Source organism: Hesperophylax consimilis, chromosome 9, assembly GCF_061612785.1.
Source record: "Hesperophylax consimilis isolate HC1 chromosome 9, BYU_Hcon_1.0, whole genome shotgun sequence".
Taxonomy (NCBI): domain Eukaryota; kingdom Metazoa; phylum Arthropoda; class Insecta; order Trichoptera; family Limnephilidae; genus Hesperophylax; species Hesperophylax consimilis.
In genome coordinates, this window is record NC_142844.1 from 39225053 (window position 1) to 39245967 (window position 20915).

The 20915-nt window shown below is 35.8% G+C and overlaps 1 protein-coding gene across 1 annotated transcript in view; it reads left to right on the top strand.

Moving 5' to 3' along the window:
- The window catches only part of LOC149421338 (uncharacterized), an 83985-nt gene continuing 63070 nt past the window's right edge, over positions 1-20915 (top strand). The window contains exons 1-2 of the mRNA XM_089635958.1: positions 1-159; positions 19967-20151. Coding sequence (XP_089492084.1) covers positions 19972-20151 — 180 coding nt within the window. The 5' untranslated portion in view covers positions 1-159; positions 19967-19971. The remainder of the gene's footprint in view (positions 160-19966; positions 20152-20915) is intronic.

The following is a 20915-nucleotide window of genomic DNA, read 5'->3' on the forward strand; positions in this document are numbered from 1 at the left end:
CTCCTTCGAGTAAAGTTTGAAAATCAAGTCGGGGTGGGGTATCCGCCATATTGAGCCGTGTGCGCGCTAGTCGAGTGAGTCTGTTCTTGTTTTAAAAGTGTTGTGCGTTCTTTTTTATATTGTTTTGTGATTCTATCTTGGATTATATTATATACTAAGGTAAGCAGAATTATTTCATTCATTTACACGCGTACATATACTTTATTATTTTGTTAAAACTATTTAAAAGCAGGCATTGGGTACGAAGCCGGCTTTATATTATTTATTTGTTTTTGTAATATTATTTAAAGACTCCTATTCGAATTCATTGTGAAAACGTGCATTCTTTTAACGTTCTTTATTTTTCCCTGTCATATATTTTTTATTTAGTGTCTGACTTATAAAATGTCATATTGATCATATAAATTTACACGGTTTTTCGTCGGTAGATCATGTTAAGTTCAAAAATATTTAAATTTAAAGAGTCCCGTATTCAAATTGTCAAAACCGTCATTCCGACGTGTAGCCATGATTTTTTTTTTCAATGTAAGTCATCCTTAATATCCTTCGGAGAACCGTGATTTAAAAGTTCACATATTCGTATTTCTCGTTATAGAAACGGTTATAGCGCTCCCGCGATATATTTCACGTATTCGTTGTCAGACTCGTACGCTTAAATTCTATCATTTACCTAATTGTTACTAAATTGCACAAATGAATACACCAAAACATGTTTTCAAAATCATTTATAAAACTTTTAAAAGTAAAACACAGATTTAGCTGTGAAAGCGATGCATTTTGTAAAATTTTCGACATTATTTCATGCAATTCTGAGGTACGTTAATGCAATACAGATCGTGTACTATCAGTTCCTTAAATGGATGAAAATTTGAATTATTTGGCTTACACTCGTATACGGCTGGTGGTAACTGCTTTCAAGTCCATAGTTTCCTCTTTGTATTTCGTATGACTAATACGCGTTTGTGCATACAAATCATGGAGGCACCCACCTAGCCAGAAAGACTAGAAATGTGCTAGACATAATAAATTGAAAGGGACACTGGCGTCTTCGTGAAATGGTGAATAATGAAAACGCCTATCGATATTATTCAGGTATCGATATTTCTGACATACCACTCTGGGCGCCAAAAATACTCGTGCAAACAGTCGAGAGGTTGGCTGGGCGGCCTGGGGCGGGTGTTGAGACTGCGGTTAGACAATTTTTTGCCTGAGTTTGGGATTATTATAGGCCCGGATGCATCAATTTATTCTCGTTTCCTTTGAGTAGGGTCTCATTCACACAAAGTATCTGTTGGTTCAATCAATGTTATTTTATTTATTACCATAAATTCCACAAAGAAAAGTCTCACACCGAAAGCCGAATTAATTGGATGTGTGTGTATGAGAAGTAGGTAGGTAACTAATAGGAATCCTAAGTCCAGGCTGGACAAAAAACACACAGGGTGCGGCAGTAGGTTTTAATGACTGGTTCTTGGTGTGGGTTGCTGCCCTCTGAAAAAACAACCAATGCCATGTAAAACTTTAGTAAGTGAAAAAAGTCTTGCTAATATACCTATAGTGTTTTTATAAATTACGAAATTTTCATCATCTGTTAAATTAAATGCAACTATGTTTAGGAGTAAGAACCTTCGATTCTGACTCATTCATCTTTGTGTTCCTTACATTAAAAATGTAATACATATTAGTTGTTCTTGTATCTTCTCTCGCGGGTCTATGTTAGTTGTTTGACCTCGAGTGTCTGGATTACTACTTGATCATGGTGTCCTTGACTCGCGTTGTCTACTACACTATTCTGTTCCTGTTTGTATTATCTGCGAGCGTTGCCACAATCTGATTCACGATTTTTCGAACTTCGATTTAGCTGGGTACTTTTAGTTCTAATGAAATGTATCTACGTTAATTGCATGATCTCTCACATCACAGCTTGGGTATGCATTGTCGTTTTGTAAGAATCCCACGCTACGCTGAGACCACTTCTTGGTAAAAGTTACCCTCGTTACATACCTCTTAATTCCAAGAAATCTAAAAGACATTTATACAAATTTATTCCAACGTAAAATAATACATATCTTATCTTGGTGACAAGCCTAGATTCCACCAATTTTAATGCCCTATCGCTATTGCTATGCTATACCGTGCTATTGACTAAGCGTATTATTATTTAATATCTAGTACCTACCCACTTCTCACTTCTCACTACATGGTGACCCCAGGTAGAATGTCAACGCCTTCAAGTCCCAGCTCTGATGGCTGCAAGCGGCTTGTAACAGGCCTTGCATCGCCGTATGACTCGCGTTGTGCATTTTGATTACTTGGACTTCCTTTTGCTTCTTCACTTCCTCCTGGCTATCGAATTATTGATCGCTATTTCACTGTTCGCTTTCTCTGAACCTCACAACTTATCACCGTTTTATTTTTACGAAGATTAATCATCGGCTTCTGAGAAACTTCCTCTTGTCAAGCTTCCTTGTAAATAAGGCCATGAGACATCACTGAGTAAATACTAACTCGAACGAACTTTGTAATTTTCTTTGTACTTCAACAAGTCTAATCTCCCTCAGTTACGGAAACGGAGATTGAATTAAATTTGATCTTTGAATTTGTATTTCGATATCAAGATTTGTATTACGACAGCAAGAATGATAGAAACCCTAATTTCTTCAAGCAGAAAGCTTTTACCTTTCATTTTGTCGATATAGGATTCATATTATTTTCCATTTATCTATTTTTTTTGTAAATTGCAAGCCCATTTCTGAAACTTCTTTAAAAAAAACACGATTTGAAATATTATTATTATCAAACAATGTAATTTCCGATGTGATTATTTTTTTAAAGAAAAACAAACATTCCCGGTTTACGAATAACCTGACAATATTTGAAAATCTACCACAGTAAGCGGAAAATATTGCTTGTGTTGTGATGGAGGACTTAACCAGCGACCAATATTGTACGTCATAAACCGTTGATGTACGTAACATTAAAAAATAAAATATTTCTTATTATTTTCAGTGGGTACAAAATATATAATGAAGTAATGTCGCCGTTCTTACAATTGTTGGTGGTGTAAAATGGTCAGCATAGTTGCCTTCCGATCAGTTTGATCGGGGTTCGGTTCTTGGCAGTTGTCTTTTTAGAAATTTAGATTTCAATAATATAATTTTAAAAATACATTTTTTAAATTTTTAAGGTCTGGCCTAGTATTAAATAATATATCGTTTGTGTTCAAAATATATATTTTTTTAACTTCAGTAAATTGTAAAAATATTTTTAGCGTTGGACGGAGCTGGAATTTTGATTTTGGAACGGAGCAAATTAAAAATTAGCGGAATATAAATCAGATAAATGTCCCATTACTTGGTCTACGGTGCATTAACCTGTTTTATTTTGCAAACGGCATTATGTTCGCAGCGCCTATGCAAGAGTCGTAAAATTTATAGTCTATTGTAGAAAGTAGCAGAAAACAGACCATCGCATCGAGATAATATTTTTCTTTCGCTAGAAGTTCTGTCCCAGAACTGGTTTACTCGGCGCACGTGTTCGCACTATCTCGCTGCACATTTACACACTCACAAGGGAGGGCCTCTCTAATCATAGTTAAATCACCACCTTCTCGTGTTTCCCGACTCTGTAGTCAGTACCTAATTACCTGGTACAACCCGTGCGGGTTCAACCCCTCTGTGTCTATCGCATGACCGTAACACTGTCGCCACAATGTCGGTGCAGCACAATTACATATTGATGTAATCGACCATTGCTGCGGACAATTTGTAAATGCACGCTTAGGTCCGGTTTCTCAAAATGACGTAAACAACCACGACTTTTTAATGGCTTTACTAATTCGCCCTTCTCTTATTGTGGAGTTATAATTTAGTCATGCAGCACTCGATACGAACCTCCTAACTTTCTTCGAAGAAATAAGGTTGATGTATTCAACAAGAAGTTGTCCCAACAGATTTCTGCTTTACGAGAAAATTACTTAAAAGGTCGTTCATAGTTGATCTATCACATGAATAAATTATCCTAAAAGCTTCGCTCGTAAAACTTTTCAACAAACTTCTCAAAATTTGCAACCAAAAGGTCAACAGCTAAAGTATTACCTTACCTGGTCCTGAAAGCTTAAAATATCTAAAGTTTATCCGTAATATAGGAAGTTTACGACTTGTAAAGTGGCCTCAGACGACCCTTGACCGCTCAATATCCACAGACAGCCCATTACTTGTAGTACTTGTACCTTCAGACATTACGATCGATAAGTCACCGACCTATAACAAACAGTAGGGTTCATCTTCAAAGGGCGTAAACGTCTCAGTTGATTTTATCGTATATTATTCAATGTACTTCTTTGAACTTTAATTGACTTTATCAGTAGTCTACATGACTCTTCAGTCGAAATTCCTACTGTCGTGTTTGATAATGTCAGATGTTTTTTTTATTGAAAGTGTTTATCAATTTTGAATGTTGTTTGTATGAACCTACGCGTATTAACCTACACAGACCTGCTATAAAGTATAGCTCCGTTTGTTTGGTTAATAACTTACAATAATTGATCGACGCTGGAATGTGGAACGACGAGTATTAATTAACTTGTCTGCGTAAAATCATTTTACTATGCAAAGAATCTGAAGACTTTTTCGCAGTTGTTCCTTGATGCGTAAAATATATGTTTACTGAGTATGCGCATTCACACATATTTCTAGGGTGTTATTTAAATTTTCTATTCAAAGCTATGTTTACTTAATATAATGTGGTTTATGCGTTGTTTAAACGAGCATTTAAGATAATGAGAGTTATCGCAGTTAAGCTACGCTTCTGTGAAATGTAGCTGTTTTGATTACTGCATTCACTTACTTTTAATAAGTTGATAAAACGGCATTATTTATTAATAATTAATAGTTAGTCATCGATTCGGATAAGTTTTCCAGAAAAAACTGGATTACTTTATTTATTCATTTATAAACACGATAATGTGATAAAATGATTGTTGTGGTTGTCGGTCTGCTCCATCGTTGATATCCGCCTTACCGCAGACGACTGATATAAACAATAATGTGGGCAGCACTTTCTGTTTCATCTGACTTTTTTTTAACCAAACTAAGATTTGTTTTACAATAGCTGTTATCAACACCACATTTTTCGGTTTATCTGTCTCCAGTGACTCAGTGAATGAACTAGGTCGGTTGCATTGCTTCAGTCACTAGTTTGTTCCTACTACGCCACTGCGGTGATTAAACATCACCCAAACAATAACACTGTATTATCATAATGTACATTCCATGCCTTTGAATCATCATAACAAAAGCTATATTTAGTACGTAGTTTGGTGTGCGTAGTGTATGTTACATTAACGCAAACAGCAAATAATATTATTTTTTAATTCTCAACTCCCAACCGTCTTGAGCCAGTTAGACTATGGCATCGCAAATGGGATACGTTTGATGCTCACGGTAATGGGGAGGAGAAGGAGACCTGGAAGTAGCTGGCTATTCAGATCTGGTTACCGAATACGGCTAAAGCCATTTCAATTATTTGAATTAAATATTACCCGCCTCAAAACTGGTTTTATTACCACCTCAACGGTTTTCAGGCGGGTAAAGAAATAACAAATGACACAATTTAATCAAATAAAATATACTTTCGTAGCCAAAAATCGTAACCACTCGGCCACGGAGGTCGTCTTTGTGTTGATTTATGATGGATTATTAGGCAAACATTCCCAAATCTTTTTGACATTCCTTTTAAACTGCATAATGTATATTTCAAGGATGAGCTCACGATGAAAATGGCTGTGAGTCGATAATAATTCCATTTATCTTGAAATTCGAGACAGAAAAGGCTGCGTAAATGTCATAACTCTAGAGCTCACCTCTCGATAGTTTTTGCTATTTCTGAACAAACCCAAATGTTTTCTGCTTTGTAGTCGAGGTACCTTGTTTCTGATGTCACAATAGTATGGCAAGCTAAACAGGCGTTAACATAGAAGGGACTAATAATGACACTTGATTCAATTTAAATGTCTGTTAACGTGTCATGTAGCGCGTACATGAGTATGTTGCTCCGTGAGTAAGCCCAAATGTATTAGAATTATTTGTGTCAATTGATTTTAATTGCTCCAGAGGAAGTGGAGTGATAGCTCGCAGCTCTCTGGGACTGGCGTTCAATTAACAAGAGCTTGAGACTATTATTATTATTCGACTATCTCCACCAGACGCATTATGCTAAATTACACATTCTTCCAATTTGACTTTGGTATTCGTTTACATGACAAAGTACTTAAACGAGAATTGTTAGCATTCTTATCTCACTACAGATAGTTCTTCTATCAGTAGGTATATGTGATTGTAGAGTTTGGGTATTTATTTGCTTTCCACAATTTCACATAACTATTTAAAATTAATGTCAACTTATCAGTAACAGTAAATATTGAAAATGTGCTTTTATTATTATTTGAAAGCTTATATCTATTATCTTTTATAATATATTTTATTGTTTAAAATATGTTTGTTTGTATTCAGCTTTTTTTTATCTTTACTGATAAGATGTGAAGCATGACAAACGATTCGAGTGGAATCTATTGTCAAAAAGAATTCCAATTATATTCGCAAAAGCTATTTTTTAATGATAAGGAAGGGCCCTTCGACGAACCTGACCCTATCTAAAAACTGTTTTTCGTATACCATATTGGTTCTTAGCGTAAAAAATACAGAAAACAATATTTAAACATGAAACTATCCGTTTTTTAATCAAATTTTATTTACAATGGAGGAAAGCACAGATAATGAATAGACTATAATAATGCACGTCTGATATATTTACTTGAAACATCGATAAAAATGATTAGCTGTAAACAAAACTTCGACATTTTCGTGAATTGTAAACTGGAATTACTTTTTCCTCCATTACTAATGCAAATATACCAAAATTTATTTTTATTAGTAATTATAAAATCTTATATCGAAAAGTTTCATTTTAGCATAATATGGTTTTCCTCATGGAAGATAATTGAATATAATGTTATTCAGAATAATTGATTTACGACAATTTACCAATACTAATAGATTGCTATTCTGGAAAGTTAGAAATCAGATGAAAATTCAAACAACGGTGTTATATTTCTAATGTAATTATCACAGTAATCATGTTATTATTATTGTATATATTATTGGAAGTTAATATTGATTTTAAATAATTACTGTAAGTGCTAATAATGGCACTCCTAGAATTAATAAAATTGACGTGAAAGATTATTAAAATTGATGTATGGTATCAAATTCGACAGAATAATTGTTTGTATTTGATTTCTGAAAACAAATAGCGTTTACATTCTTGTGTATTTCTTATTTTAATGACTGGCTGTTATTTCTGTCCTTATCGTGTAAATTAGTCACATTGTTGAACGTGAATTCTGACACATGCATGTTCCGAGTATACATAGCACGTAAGTAGTGTTCCACAAATCGGTTACCGCATAATATCTGTAGAGATTAAATATAATATCGATACGCTTACTTGAAATAGTTTATCTACAAAGGTTTGTCATTTTTTGATTGTTATAAATATACATATTTTAAAATATACAAAACTATGAACACGGATTTTCATAGTTGGCCCTTGCAAAGTAACCAACTTTGAACCGATATAATCACGTAACTCGTTTCGTATTTGCCCGCTTGGTTAGGTTAGCCCTTACAAGTCTGTCCGGCCTGTATTCTAGAGCTGCATTTGTCAAGTTCTTTCCAACCTGCAGTCTTGTGAGTGTGATTCTCACACTTAACGGTGATTGTGAACTCTCCCTCTCCATCCTGATTCCCGACCTGCCTTATTCCGTTACTCCGCTGGTTACACATGAATGAAAGTCTGTCGTCATGGCTACTGTTACCCATTCATTTAAAACCGTCTTTTTCGTGGGGGACATAAAAACCGTTCAAACGTCGAAGGTGATGAGTGGTGCCGACGTAAAATGCTCTAAATGAGATGTATCGGCTGTTCCATATTGAGTCATAAACTCGTAATATCTGCCCGCATATAAATTACGAATAAATCATATTTTATAACTCACTGCAAGTAGTGCTTGCTCTCATTTGACTCGAGTGTTCTATTGGAGTTGTAGGCACGTTCACCTTTCTCACAAATAGTTCCCGAGGTGAACCCAGGTGCTAGTATTGTGTAAGATAAAAAGCGACCTTGCTCAAAACCTTTTTAAAGCTTTATGGAATTTTTGGAATTTGAATGCACTAAGCCTTACTATTTCTTTCTTTACCTTTTTTTAGCTTTCGGTTATTCGCGTGTGGATTGTGGCGTGACGTGTTATTCCCGTAGGACTCGTATTATTCTTTCAAGCTTATACCTGCGTTCAGTCTTTGTTCACTTCACCTCGTGGTGTATCCGCGAATGTTTGTGCAGTTTAGTGCATTTTAAAGATATTTATCTATTTGTGTGTTGCTTTTGTGACTCGACATAGTTTATTGTGTTCTTCAGTTATTTTGTGCCGGTTTTCAAATACTACTACTAATACTGCGTGAGATAATCGAGACTTTGGACACGGTGAGTACTTACGTAGATAGTGAATTCAATAAAGTTTTTCATTCGCCTTATGTAGTGCGAAATCTAATTCTGACGGATCCAAGAAGTTAATTGAAGTTTCCCTTTGCTTTAGAAATATTATTGACATCATTCGAGAAAAGTTCTTTTGTCCTCGCCTGTCAACAACTCTTCGAGGTAAGTTTTTTGTCCTTAAAAATCCTTGGAAGTTTCAATCAACACATCGCCTTTAGGAGATACTGGTTGGTGGGAATTATTGTTCGTGTTATACCACAAACATGTTGAAAATCAAACGTAGTTTACATAAGGAATTGCTTATTGATTTTGTGTTTATTCTGTTTTGTGGTATTGCTGTTTATTCTCGTTTATATTATATTGTTCCTTTGTTTCTCGAGAATTTAATACTACATTAAAACTTTAATTATGCTTTCCTTTCAATTTTCCCTTCGACAGCTGTAAATTCATTTGATTATATTCTTTAAACTTAACAATAAACGTCCCGACACCCAGACTGGCGCCCCTATAAAGTAAATAAAATATTGACTTCCTTTTTTACTCCGCGACGGGTATCAACAACTCGACGTCAAATGAATATACTCCATTACGCCACGGAGTACTAGAATACTAGTACTCTGATTTACCGGCGACGTACATATACTATTGACCTGAAAGAAGGATTCACTCTAAATAAGAAAACTGCAAGGAGATGGAGTTATAGTCAATGCAGCCAAGACAAAATACGTGCCTGTTTTCGGTTCACTAAATCCAATAGTAAGTTTATTTATATATGCATTTGACGCGATGAGTTAATTTGTTTACCTCGGGACTCTTATCGCATCGCAAATGTGCCTAAGACGGGGAAATAATATGAGAATCAACCTTACTAACCACTAAATACACACTAGAAATGCCTTCCACGATGATTTGAATGAACACCAATATCTCCACTCTTATTACTTTTAGGTTCTAGCCCATTTAACACGCGCTCTATCTCTCTTAACTTGAATTGATATCCCATTTGAACTCCATAATACATCGATGACTTGGATCATCGCTCTTTGTTGCACTATACATGTTTTAATGTAATACTATAATAAGTATCCAGGGAGATGTCCCCGTACGCATTCTTGCTGCAGAGTCTCCATCTTCTATCTTCATGTCACCTGTTCCTGTTCTTCATTTTACTTTACTTTACTTAATTTCACTTTATTTTGGTAATATTTATATTTTTTTTTAATACCTGCATCAACTGTAAAGCGCCCCTGAGGTGATAACTCACAAAAGCGGCGCTATAAAAATTGTCCAATATTTATTTATTTACTATTATTTTACCATGGTGATCTGCCAATCGGCTTTGAGTCTGAATATTGTGAGCTGAATTTCACGTACCTACGTGTCAAAAAGTTTTCACATGTAGGTGTGTATTACATTTTTTTTTTGTAAATTAGGATCTCTGCAAAAAAAAAGTTCGAGAATGCTTTGAATAAACTACGACATTAGTTGTACATTGACCGCCGAAAAGCGCACATTGAAATAACCAAACCCTTCTGTTTGGTATTTGTTAAGTTTTTTACGCAGCCAGCAATTTGCGCGCCATTGTGAAAGTATCCTCTTTCCCTAATTGGCTGGTCTATCAATTTGAATGTATATGACATGGATCCTGCAAAAATGATTTTACAGATTTACAAGAACGTTGATAAATAAATAAACAATTTGAAGGCGCCAGTCTTGCTTTATTCCAACAAACGCTATTGAACGCTCGCGCTGTACCGTTTGTTCGTAAATACTAAATAGTACATAAAAATCCTAATAAATCTTTTTTTGATGCCCAGTTAAATCGTTAATGCCTATTAAAGTGATGTATTTCATCTGGGTATTGAAATAACATCTTTATATTATTGTGTACTTAAATCTGGCCAGAATTTAGTAGGAATGCATCACATCCGCCGCGGGTTACGAGAAACCTTATATTTGATTTTACCGTCGTTTATATTATGATTTTGTTGTTCATATCTAGTTTTTATTTAAATTTACTCAATTAATTACTATTTTTAGTTAAATCATTAGTTTATCTATCGAATCACACGTATACATATATTTAGCAATTTGTTAGTAATATCTCACCCCAAAATGTAATAGACGAACACAGCAGCTTATTGAACACTTTATTTTCTCCCAATTACACCTGTTACCTGCTATCTTCAATTTGGGAAGCGGGTGTGGGTACCCCCGCCCCGGGACCATTTATTAGATAACCAACACCTCTGCCATAAGTCACCCAAGTAATTTACCACTGTGACTTTGCAGGGGTGCCCAGGTTCATGGGGTGAGGTTTGACTAGGTCTATCGATGGTGTATGCGTCTGTCCACCGACTGCGTGGCAGACCAGATCGCGAGAGACTAGTTTAAGGAGACCGTTTGACCTCTCCAGCGGGACTCTCTGAACATCGCCTTGTACCACAGTGGGAGGGATCTGGTCCGTCACTTCTGGACATACTGACCCCCAGATTCCTACTTACCCCTCATACCCTTTTCCTTTCCAGAAATTTCTATCCTTCATTTCTTTAAAAAGACCCTCCATATAGCATCCCCAAAGATGACACGCCCTGAGGGAGATTGTTTTCCTCAGGTCCTCCTTTGTGGGGATAATGTAATTGGTTAACTTTTTAAGATTTAAAGCCCTTAAAAGAATCTATGAATTGCTAGTCTCTAAAAGCGCTCTATGAATATTTTTTGTTTTTTTCAAGTTGGGAGTATTCAGATATTATGAAATGCTTGGGAAACTATTTTTTTTTGTTTGTTTTCGAGTTGGGGGTATTCAGATATTATGAAATGCTTGGGAAACTAATGTATTTTTTGTTTGTTTTCGAGTTGGGAGTATTCAGATATTATGAAATGCTTGGGAAACTAATGTATTTTTTTTGTATGTTTTCGGGTTGGGAGTATTCAGATATTATGAAATGCTTCGGAAACTAATGTATTTTTAATCGATTTTGTTGTAGTCAACCAATTTTCGAATTGCTGTTATGCCTATTTATTTTTACTGTGAACGTTATCGTGCCATCACTGTCATTTATTTAGGGCTCACTCGAACTAAACTCCTTTGCGTGGTATTATCTCAGTAGGTTCGATCTGTCGACTGAAGACTCCGGGGCGGGGTTAGTGATCCCGTCACTGGAGCCAGCCTCTACTCCATTATTCCCCTTCACATGCGTTAAACACGCTACAGTTGTATGAAATCTGTATATAATTACCTCATTGTGGCTCTTCCACCTCGGCGGGACCATAAAGACTGACGTCTAGGAAATAAACTAAAAGACGAGCGAACGTCTGTATTATTCTTACATATAACTTAACTTGAAAAGCGTTACAACTTATAACCACTACCGTAAAAGTAATAGTTTTTAGGCGCGTACCGTGAGTCCATTTTTATCATACGATTTAAAAAAAATAGTTATAGCTGATGTAAGCGTAATGAGTAAGATTAAGAAAGGGACGCTTAGATGGTTTGGGCATATAGAGCGAATGAGCGAAGAAGGGAGTGTAAGGAGGATATATGATGCAAAAGCGAATGATAGCAGAATTCGGGGACGTCCGAGGAAGACATGGCACGATCAAGTGAATCAGATACTCCAGTCGGGCCATTTGAATAATAGAAGAGTATGTATGAGACGATGTATGAGGCAAGAAGTGTGTGCCAAGACCGAGCTGTTTGGCGGTCCTCTCTGCCTACTCCTGCGGCCAAACGGCGTGATGGTTAGTTAGTTAGTTAGATTTTTTAAAAATAGACTTGTATTAATGTGATTTTTGAAGAGATCCTGTAAAATGGTATGTATAAATGGAGTATACTGAAGTATTTGCTTTACAGAAAAAGTGTTTGCTTTAAAAAATAAAATAAAATAGCTGTCACGGGATGCTTGGCAGATGTGAAACGTCTAAATTGATTTTTATTGAAGGAGGTGGAACTGAAAGTAAACAAGTCTTTATATTTTTGATAGTAAAAAAAATATTTTATTGTTATTAAAATATACAGGGTGTCCGGAAACTCGTAGTACAAGCGGGAAACTGGTGAATCTACATCACATTTGGAGTCGATTTTGTAGTATATTTTTTTTTTATTTGAGCTTTCGTTATCGAGTAAATCGAGTTTGAAGTTGATTTTTTTTTTTATTTTTTTTTTCTTTTAATCAAATTCTTATAAATTATTACTGAAGATCAAAGTACCCAACTAATTAAAACTATTTGAAAGTAAAACAAATGAAGAAACTCGGATTTGAAGCATTATTTTGAAATCACCCTTCATTTAACCCGGTGTAATCATAAATATTTCTGCTCTGCAGGGTTAAAACATCTGTTATTCAACCCTAAACACCAGAAAAAACTTTAACCCTAAAATAGCCGAAAAATATATTTTTTTTGTTTTTTTTTTTTTTTTTTGAAAATGCTCAAATCAAAAAACTTTATGTTTTTTTGGGTTCCCCATGTGGTGTAGATTCTCCAGTTTCCCGCTTGTACTACGAGTTTCCGGACACCGTGTATATGTATTACAAAATAAAAATTCATCATCATTAAGAATCGATCCATTCCAATTTTAGATAAACAAATATACCGCACAGGGTTTGCGCGGCCCTGTGGAATGAGCCTACGAAGCTGGCCGAATGAAGCGTCGTCCCGTCTTGCCACCTATCTAGGCTGGCCAAAAGATGTTTCACATCAAAAATGTTCTCTTTCCTCGACCAGCTATCTCCAGAGACATTATTTTCAATAGCATACAACAGAAATAGAAATTAACACATATCGTACAACCGGGGAATTATGTGGCGGGTTAAGGAAGGGGCTGTAAGAAGAGGTAAGGTAATAGGGGGTCTTAAATACTAAAATTTAAGGACAGAGAAAATAAATAAAAAAAACGAGACGAATAGATACATAGTGTCAAAGTTTTCATGACCTGGCATTGTTTTTATAACGATATTAGTCCATACTCGTTCAGAATAAGTATTATAGTTTTAGATAAAATCTTATATTTTTATGTATCTAGTGTTTTTATTTCTGTATTTGATAGCGCAATAAACTGTTGACGAAAGACTTAAAATGAACCCCTTGAGTTGTTCACTGAACGACCTATGTAAGGAGAGCTTTCACAACGACAAATTCATTTTGTCACGACTCTTGCAAAATTTCTTTGCTCAATCTCAAATGGCAAGCAGTTTCTTATGTTGGCTTGCAAAATGACTTAAATAATATATTTATTTTTGCGGTTAATAGTACCTAAGTCAAGTATGTAAGTGTTCATTACAAACGAATATTTTCAATTTGAAAGAATAAACCATTGCACATAGAAAACATCTATGGAACGGAACCCGCCAAAGGAATATAATTATATGTTACGCTATGCATCTGTAGATAGTCGATACGATAAACAGGATTGTTATTTCAATACCATTGTCATGCTTTATTTCTCTCGCGGGAAATGTTATATGTATCGCATTATTGTATTATTGTCCGAGCAGAAAATGTTGTTGGTTGCATGTGCGCACTGGTTTGCGAGAAGCCTGCTAAATGGCCGAACTAACATTTTTACCTTCATTCCAACTAACCGCAAGAGCAGGAAAGGTGGATGATATTTATTTATTACACTACATTTGTATACCACGCTTTTTTGACCTGGCACATTAGCCTTTCTTCATCCGCGTTTATACATCTTGCTATACTCTGTCTAACAAAACAGGAAGGTAAGAAATTTTAATTAGGAAATAACGATATGTTGGGTGTCTTCTAAGAATGGGTTTTTAAACCGTCCATCCCTCATAATATAGAATTATTTTAGTTGCATACTGCATAGCTACATATAAATTCCCTTAGCGTCACGAGGTACTTGTATGTAATTCATAAGATTGTTTTGGAATTTGATATTTTCTCTATGAGCGGTGTATTTATTGAGATTTTTCACACGAGAACGTTCGCTTTTACGACTAGTTTTTATGATCAACAGTTCGATTCTGGAAATATCTGTCAACTTTTATGTTTCCCGCGTCATACAACAAGGATCTTTAAAGATCCCACGTTCACTCCTGCCTCTCCTTATAAAGACCCCCTGTGCAGCTTCCCGAAAGTTGACACTTCCTGTGTGGAGTTAGTATAAGAAAAACCGCATTATAATATTCGATCTATCTTGGAAGTCTTCTTGGAAAGTTCTGATTCGTTTACTTCCGCGTTATATTATTCTCCTGTAATCCCTTTCTTCGTCTATTCGCTAACGTGTTCAAACCACCCAAGCGTCCCTATCATTTAATCAACGACCTTGAATTCCTTTCGTATTTCTTATGTAAATTTATTAACGTTATTTTTCTATTCACGGTTCCCGAGCAATTCACGCTTATAATTCGTGGAAACTTGCGTGCTTTTTTGCACGAATTGAACGCAATAATTACGCTTGCTCCTTTTTACTTCCAAGGTTTTCATGGTCATACCCCAAATAAAGCTACGGTACGACATAATGATTACCGTGACAAATCAACGCGTTATGACAGTCATGGATTCATTCTTCTTTTCAAAAAACATTCAGCCTTGCCGAAATACGCTTAACTCGTTCTAAAGCGCCTTGTTTGCAATATATCATATTTATGTTAAAACTGTGCAGATTACATTGTTTATGTTTTAATTTCATTTGCACCACACAAGAGTTCCTCTACCATTGGTATGTGAAACCCACCATGTAAGGAAATGTTGAAGGCTGACTATCCAAATCTAGGTAGTGAACAAAGCTTGAATTATGCATCGGCACAGCCTCCTCGGGAATCAATCATTGGATAAACAACACCTCTGCCATAAGTCACCCCAATTTTTTCGCTACGTTTGTTGGGTTAGCAGGAGTAACGGGTTCGTGGGGTGAGGTTTATCTAGATTTTGGGGGAGGATACGTCTACTCACTAACTGCATGGCGGGCCGGATGGGGAGTCCTTTGACCTCTCCAGCAGATTCAAACGTCCCTCACTGCTGAACACACTGACCCTCATATTCCTACCCACCTTTCATACATTTTCCTTCCCAGAACTCCCTTTCCTTTTCTTAAAAATATCACCACACAGTTACTCCAAAGATGACCTAGGGCCTAAGGGAAATTATTTTCCTCAGGGCCTCCTGTGTGGAGAAAAAAACCCATTCAAACCATGATTTTTTTCTTTCTGTTCAATTGAATCCACTCTGAAATCACACATTCAACATTTTAGCATAAGAAAAAAAGACTTTCTTGTATTATTTGTATGTCACAACAAAATACTGTACAATTAAATTCTGGTAACCTGTTTTACTTTAGTCTAATAGTCTAATGACTAACAATTATCATTCATTTCGAATTTAGATTAATTTCTATCCATGTCACCAACATACCTATACTTTTGGATATAATATTTATCAGTTCTACTTCTCGCTTTCTGTGTATTCTAATGTGCGAATTTAAATCTCTATCTCATTCCATTATTCACAGGTTATCTATCACACATATCTGAACCTTTCGCAGTGTGTTAGTCCGCAGCATGGGATATATGGAAATACCGTTTATATTTTGTCTGGTTTTAATCCAAAAAAGATCTTACTACGTATATTTTGTCTCTACGTGTTTAATGTACACTGTACACCAGCTGATCGGAATTTCGATGCCAATAACACAAACAGACAGCAGAAACTGAACCATTAAAACTACAATTTCCTGGTCGGCCGTGCTGATGAAATATTGTTATAGTATATTTATAATAATAATATTAATTTGAGCGGTTTCAAGTGCTTTAGGTGAACTTTCATAACAATGGCGCTGTGGAAGTTAACCATCTGGTATTATTATAATTCTTCAGCTACGCAAATAATATATTATATCGCAAATTATACGAAAACTGAAGTATCTTATGTTTTATTAATTCTTCAGCTACGTAATAATATATTACCTCGAAAATGTATTATTTCTGGTTGAAGATCATGACGTCTTATAGTCACAGAGCACCGTTCCTATTATTGGCACATTTTGCAGGCTGCCTTGAAGGAAGCTATAAAACCTCAATGTTCCTACTTCGTATAAAATCCTTCCCATATTCGGTTGGAGTATGGAGGTAAAGGAAATACTATGTTTGTATGGAGTTGTATGGATTTTTGCGGCGCGTAAGTCTCCCGGGACTGATTTACGGGCGAGTTATGAGCCATTCTGGCGTTGCTTACGATTCCCATGATTTACAGCCTCTTGAGGCAGGGTAGGTCATTCATTCCTCGTTCGTCAGGTCCCAGTAGACATCTGCGCCATTCCCTCTTTTTACATCTTTATATTTGTCTCCATTACTTGCACTTTTTTCCATTTCATATTCACATTATTATTAGCATTGCTTGCTTTTCGTTTTTTGTACGATCTTTGAGTATATATGCTGAATTTATGTACATATCTATAAATCTATTAAGAAAAGTGTTTCGACGTGGGCTTGTTTTTAAACAAATTTATTCAGAGATTGGTAATTTTGCTCACTTGACCTTCAAAACAGGAGGAAGGATTGCATGAGATTTATAAAAACCGCATCCACCCCCTTCCCCATCCCTTAATCCAGAATTAGGAGACTTATTGATGAAATTTTGCACACTTGTCGTTCAAAATAAGAGAAAAATTATTGTCTACATTTTATTTCAAAAAACTCTGTGAAGCCCGGGCCGTAAATGCCAGGGACTTCAGGTAATCGTTAGCTCAACATTTCAAAGTTTGTTCTTATTAGTGCCAGGAGTGTTTAGAGTGTTTGTTTGAATAGTAAAAGAATGTAAAAGAAGTTGGGGACACCTGAGGAATACTTAACGCAATATCTCTGCACCGTAATGAAATTGAGTCGATGTAATGTGGTTTTTTAACAGTAACATTGTGGTATACAGTAGTGAATGGTGGAAGAAGTCCAAGACGCCCAAGAAAGACATTAGCAATAGCGAAGTATTGCGGGGCCACTAGTCTATTATAATGTTGTGTACACTGAAAGCTTTTTGACTAGTAGTTTACTACCCGACTTCGCCAAACTTACAAAACTGTTCTTTTATTTATGAATAATTGAAAAAAACTTTAGCCATCTTGTCTTATTGTTTTGGCAGTTAAATAAATTTTTAAAAGCTCGTGGTAGAAATGGAGTGGCGAGTTTAACTTGGATTCGTCCGTATAGTTTTACGAAGAAGAAAATATGATGTAAATAAAAACTTTTTTTATTATTAATTATTATACACATCACACGAAACTCAGATCTTGCCTAAAGAAAGTAAGTACGGTCATCTGTGACGTGGTAAATTGCGGGTCATTGAATAACACAGCCGAGGGTCAAATGTCCACTGGGATGGAGCCCGCCCTCCACGCCCCGGGGTACCCTCATCTGAGCGTGACGCGTGTACACTCGTACACTGTGCCCTGTGCAAGTCTACACTTGTACACGTGTACAGCACGGCCCATTATAGGCCCGCAGAGCCTACTGCTATACTAACCCACATTCCCTATTCCCTTACATACCTATGCATTATACATTCGTTATCCCTTCCCCCTTCGTCTTCCCAGGAGAAGTTATACTCAAATATTACTCCCTGTGATTTACTGCTATAATATTTTATGTGTGGAGATAAAATCATGTGCCATCTCCGAATTATACAATAAATCCGTTCATTATATTATGGGTGCATCGTTTCACTCTTCGTAGTTCTAGGAGTGTTTCTTATTGTCTGTCCCACTTCAACACTACCTACAGATCCTACCCCGACCGCATTTTTCAATGAGCCAGGTGCACGGGTGACAGATAAAATAGAAGGGTGGCTGGTAGTTAAATTCAAACCGGTTTCGATTTCCTTGTACTTGTTAGTGTCGTTGTTATTGACTGAAATGTATAAACTTGTTCGTACCACTACTGTAATAGAAGCATAATTTAACTTAGGTATTAGTTTTTGTCTTATTTATTGACTGTCTATAGACTTTTCAAAGCTCCATAATTTAATATATTCACTTGTGACCTCCTGCTACTTTCTACTAAAATTCAGCAGTTGATTTTTGTCAAGTAGTCAAAAATTTATTGCTGAATCGGTGATTTATTTTATTTATTACATTGTTTAGATGAATTTTTTGTGCAGCAAATAACATAATATGAAGTACATAATATTGTGCGATAGCTAATAACAATAACAATTGAGAATATTTTTTTTAATTAACTGAACATATTTAAAATGACATTTACTACAAGTGATATCAATACATGATCCAGTTATGTATGCGTGGTGTATTATTCTGTAATTATTTGCAATTTTTCTTAAATAATTATTTTCTTGAATAATTTAAAGTGACTGGAGATCACAGACATATATATGTCTATGCTGGAGATCAATTACCTTTGATCTCCAGTTAACCCTTTCGAACCGTGTGTATATTTGAAAAATATCTAGAGCAAATAAAAATTGGCGGTTTTCGTTATTCAATTGGTGATTTTTTTTATTTTTCATTGCTGGCACCAGGACATATTTTGAATAGTAGCAAAAATATGTATTTACATGGAGTTGCCATTGTGTATTGTGAAGAGAAAATAAATGCCGTTTTTGTAAATTAAAAAAAAGTTATATTTTTGACAGTGTACGTAGTAATGTGTATGTAGTAGTTTGTCATTTTATGTGAAACAAACCCTCGAGACTTAGGACGAGTTTTTTCGGAGAATTTGAACAATTCATCAAATTTCAACGTTCATTTCAAGTTCTGTGAAAGTTTTTTTCAAGTTCTGTTTTTATTTCAGTTTTGTCAAGCAACTAGCCTACAATGATATGATAACAGGACTTGAATAGGACTTTCACAGAACCCGAAAATGAACGTTGAAATTTGATGAATTGTTCAAATTCTCCGAAACAACCCGTCCTAAATGTTCTTTCAAATGAAATTTCAAATAACTTCTAAACTATTGGAAAACACCAAACATTATTTGCAAATAACTCTACCAATGGTTATCAGCATCAAATAATAAATTCTGCCGCTGTCAAAGTTAATTCAGGTCTGAAAGGGTTATTGCAGCCTATCAGAGGAATATTTTTAGTCGAAATATCGATTTATGAAAGCACGTATTGGCCGAATTTCGAAGCAATTCAAAACAGTTGGGTCTATGACATCGCAAATGTCATCTGAAGAAATGTGAAATTAGCAACTAAACGGGAAATGCGAAAATGACCCTGTCTTTGAGGATTAGAACAAAGTGGTGCCAGTCTAAAAAAATCTTGCATATATTATGAGTAAAGTTTTTTTTAGTGGAGACAAATGTCGCCGTAAAGCTAACTAGCTATACCAATGCTGCAGCGGTATATTAGGGAATCTTTATAAGTAAGACTGCTTAGAGTTAACCGATGTCTTCTATAATGTATGTTTGGCGTGTACTTATTATGTAATCTGTGTTGTCCCCAGGCACAATGGGTGCTAGACAAAGTAAGCGGTCGGTGGACATCACAACGGGTAAGGAGGTGTGCGTGGAGGGCAGTGAGGTGGCCGCCGGAGCAGGGGGCGAGGGCAAGCTGGAGAGGATCGAGGACATGGACACGCTGAAGCCGGTGCTCAACGGGGATGCGGGCCACGAGGAAAAACAGATCTCAGTGAGTTATACCTTCCTTGTTTACTTTAATACCGATGGTAACAGCACACCACACGTTCTGCCGCTGAGAGCTCCCGGGAAATCTCACCCGCAAATATGTTGTGTTTTATAATACACAGGTAATAGAGGAGTTCATCAACCGTTCTGTTATAATGTTTCTTTAGTTTAGCTTAATGCGTAGCTTTTTCGAGAGTGGATCTTAGGTATGGGAGCCAGATGACACCATCTATGTACTTAATTTTCGAAAATCAAAATATTTTATTATGATGCCTCTACACACCATAAGAGAGTTCTGTTTTTATCCATGGCTGTCTCCAACAGCGTTTATCTCGGGAATGCTGGGTATCTGTCGGAGGAGGAATGTCCATTACTGCTGATGGTTTTTGAAAAATAAGATTCTAAACTGTTTCTTCACCCTGGCTAAAATAGGATTCTATGTCCCAGAAAATTTTACGCGAGGCCGCCAACACAGACTTTATGCTGATGCTGCTGAAAGGCTTACTAGGTTAATTAACTGACTAGCAGAAAATGTGGATATTTATCACATGTTCTTCTACATCTTTAAGCACGAAGTATCATCCTTTAACTTTTAACTGCGTTATTATTTATTTACATATTACCTTTTTTGTTTACATGTAACATATTATATTATGTAATTTTTTATCGCTTCCGGTATTGGTTTTTATTCTATTTTTGCAAAATATAAATAAATAAATCTTCCTTGAGATTTCACAAGATGTCAGGTACATAATATTAGCTTAGTGT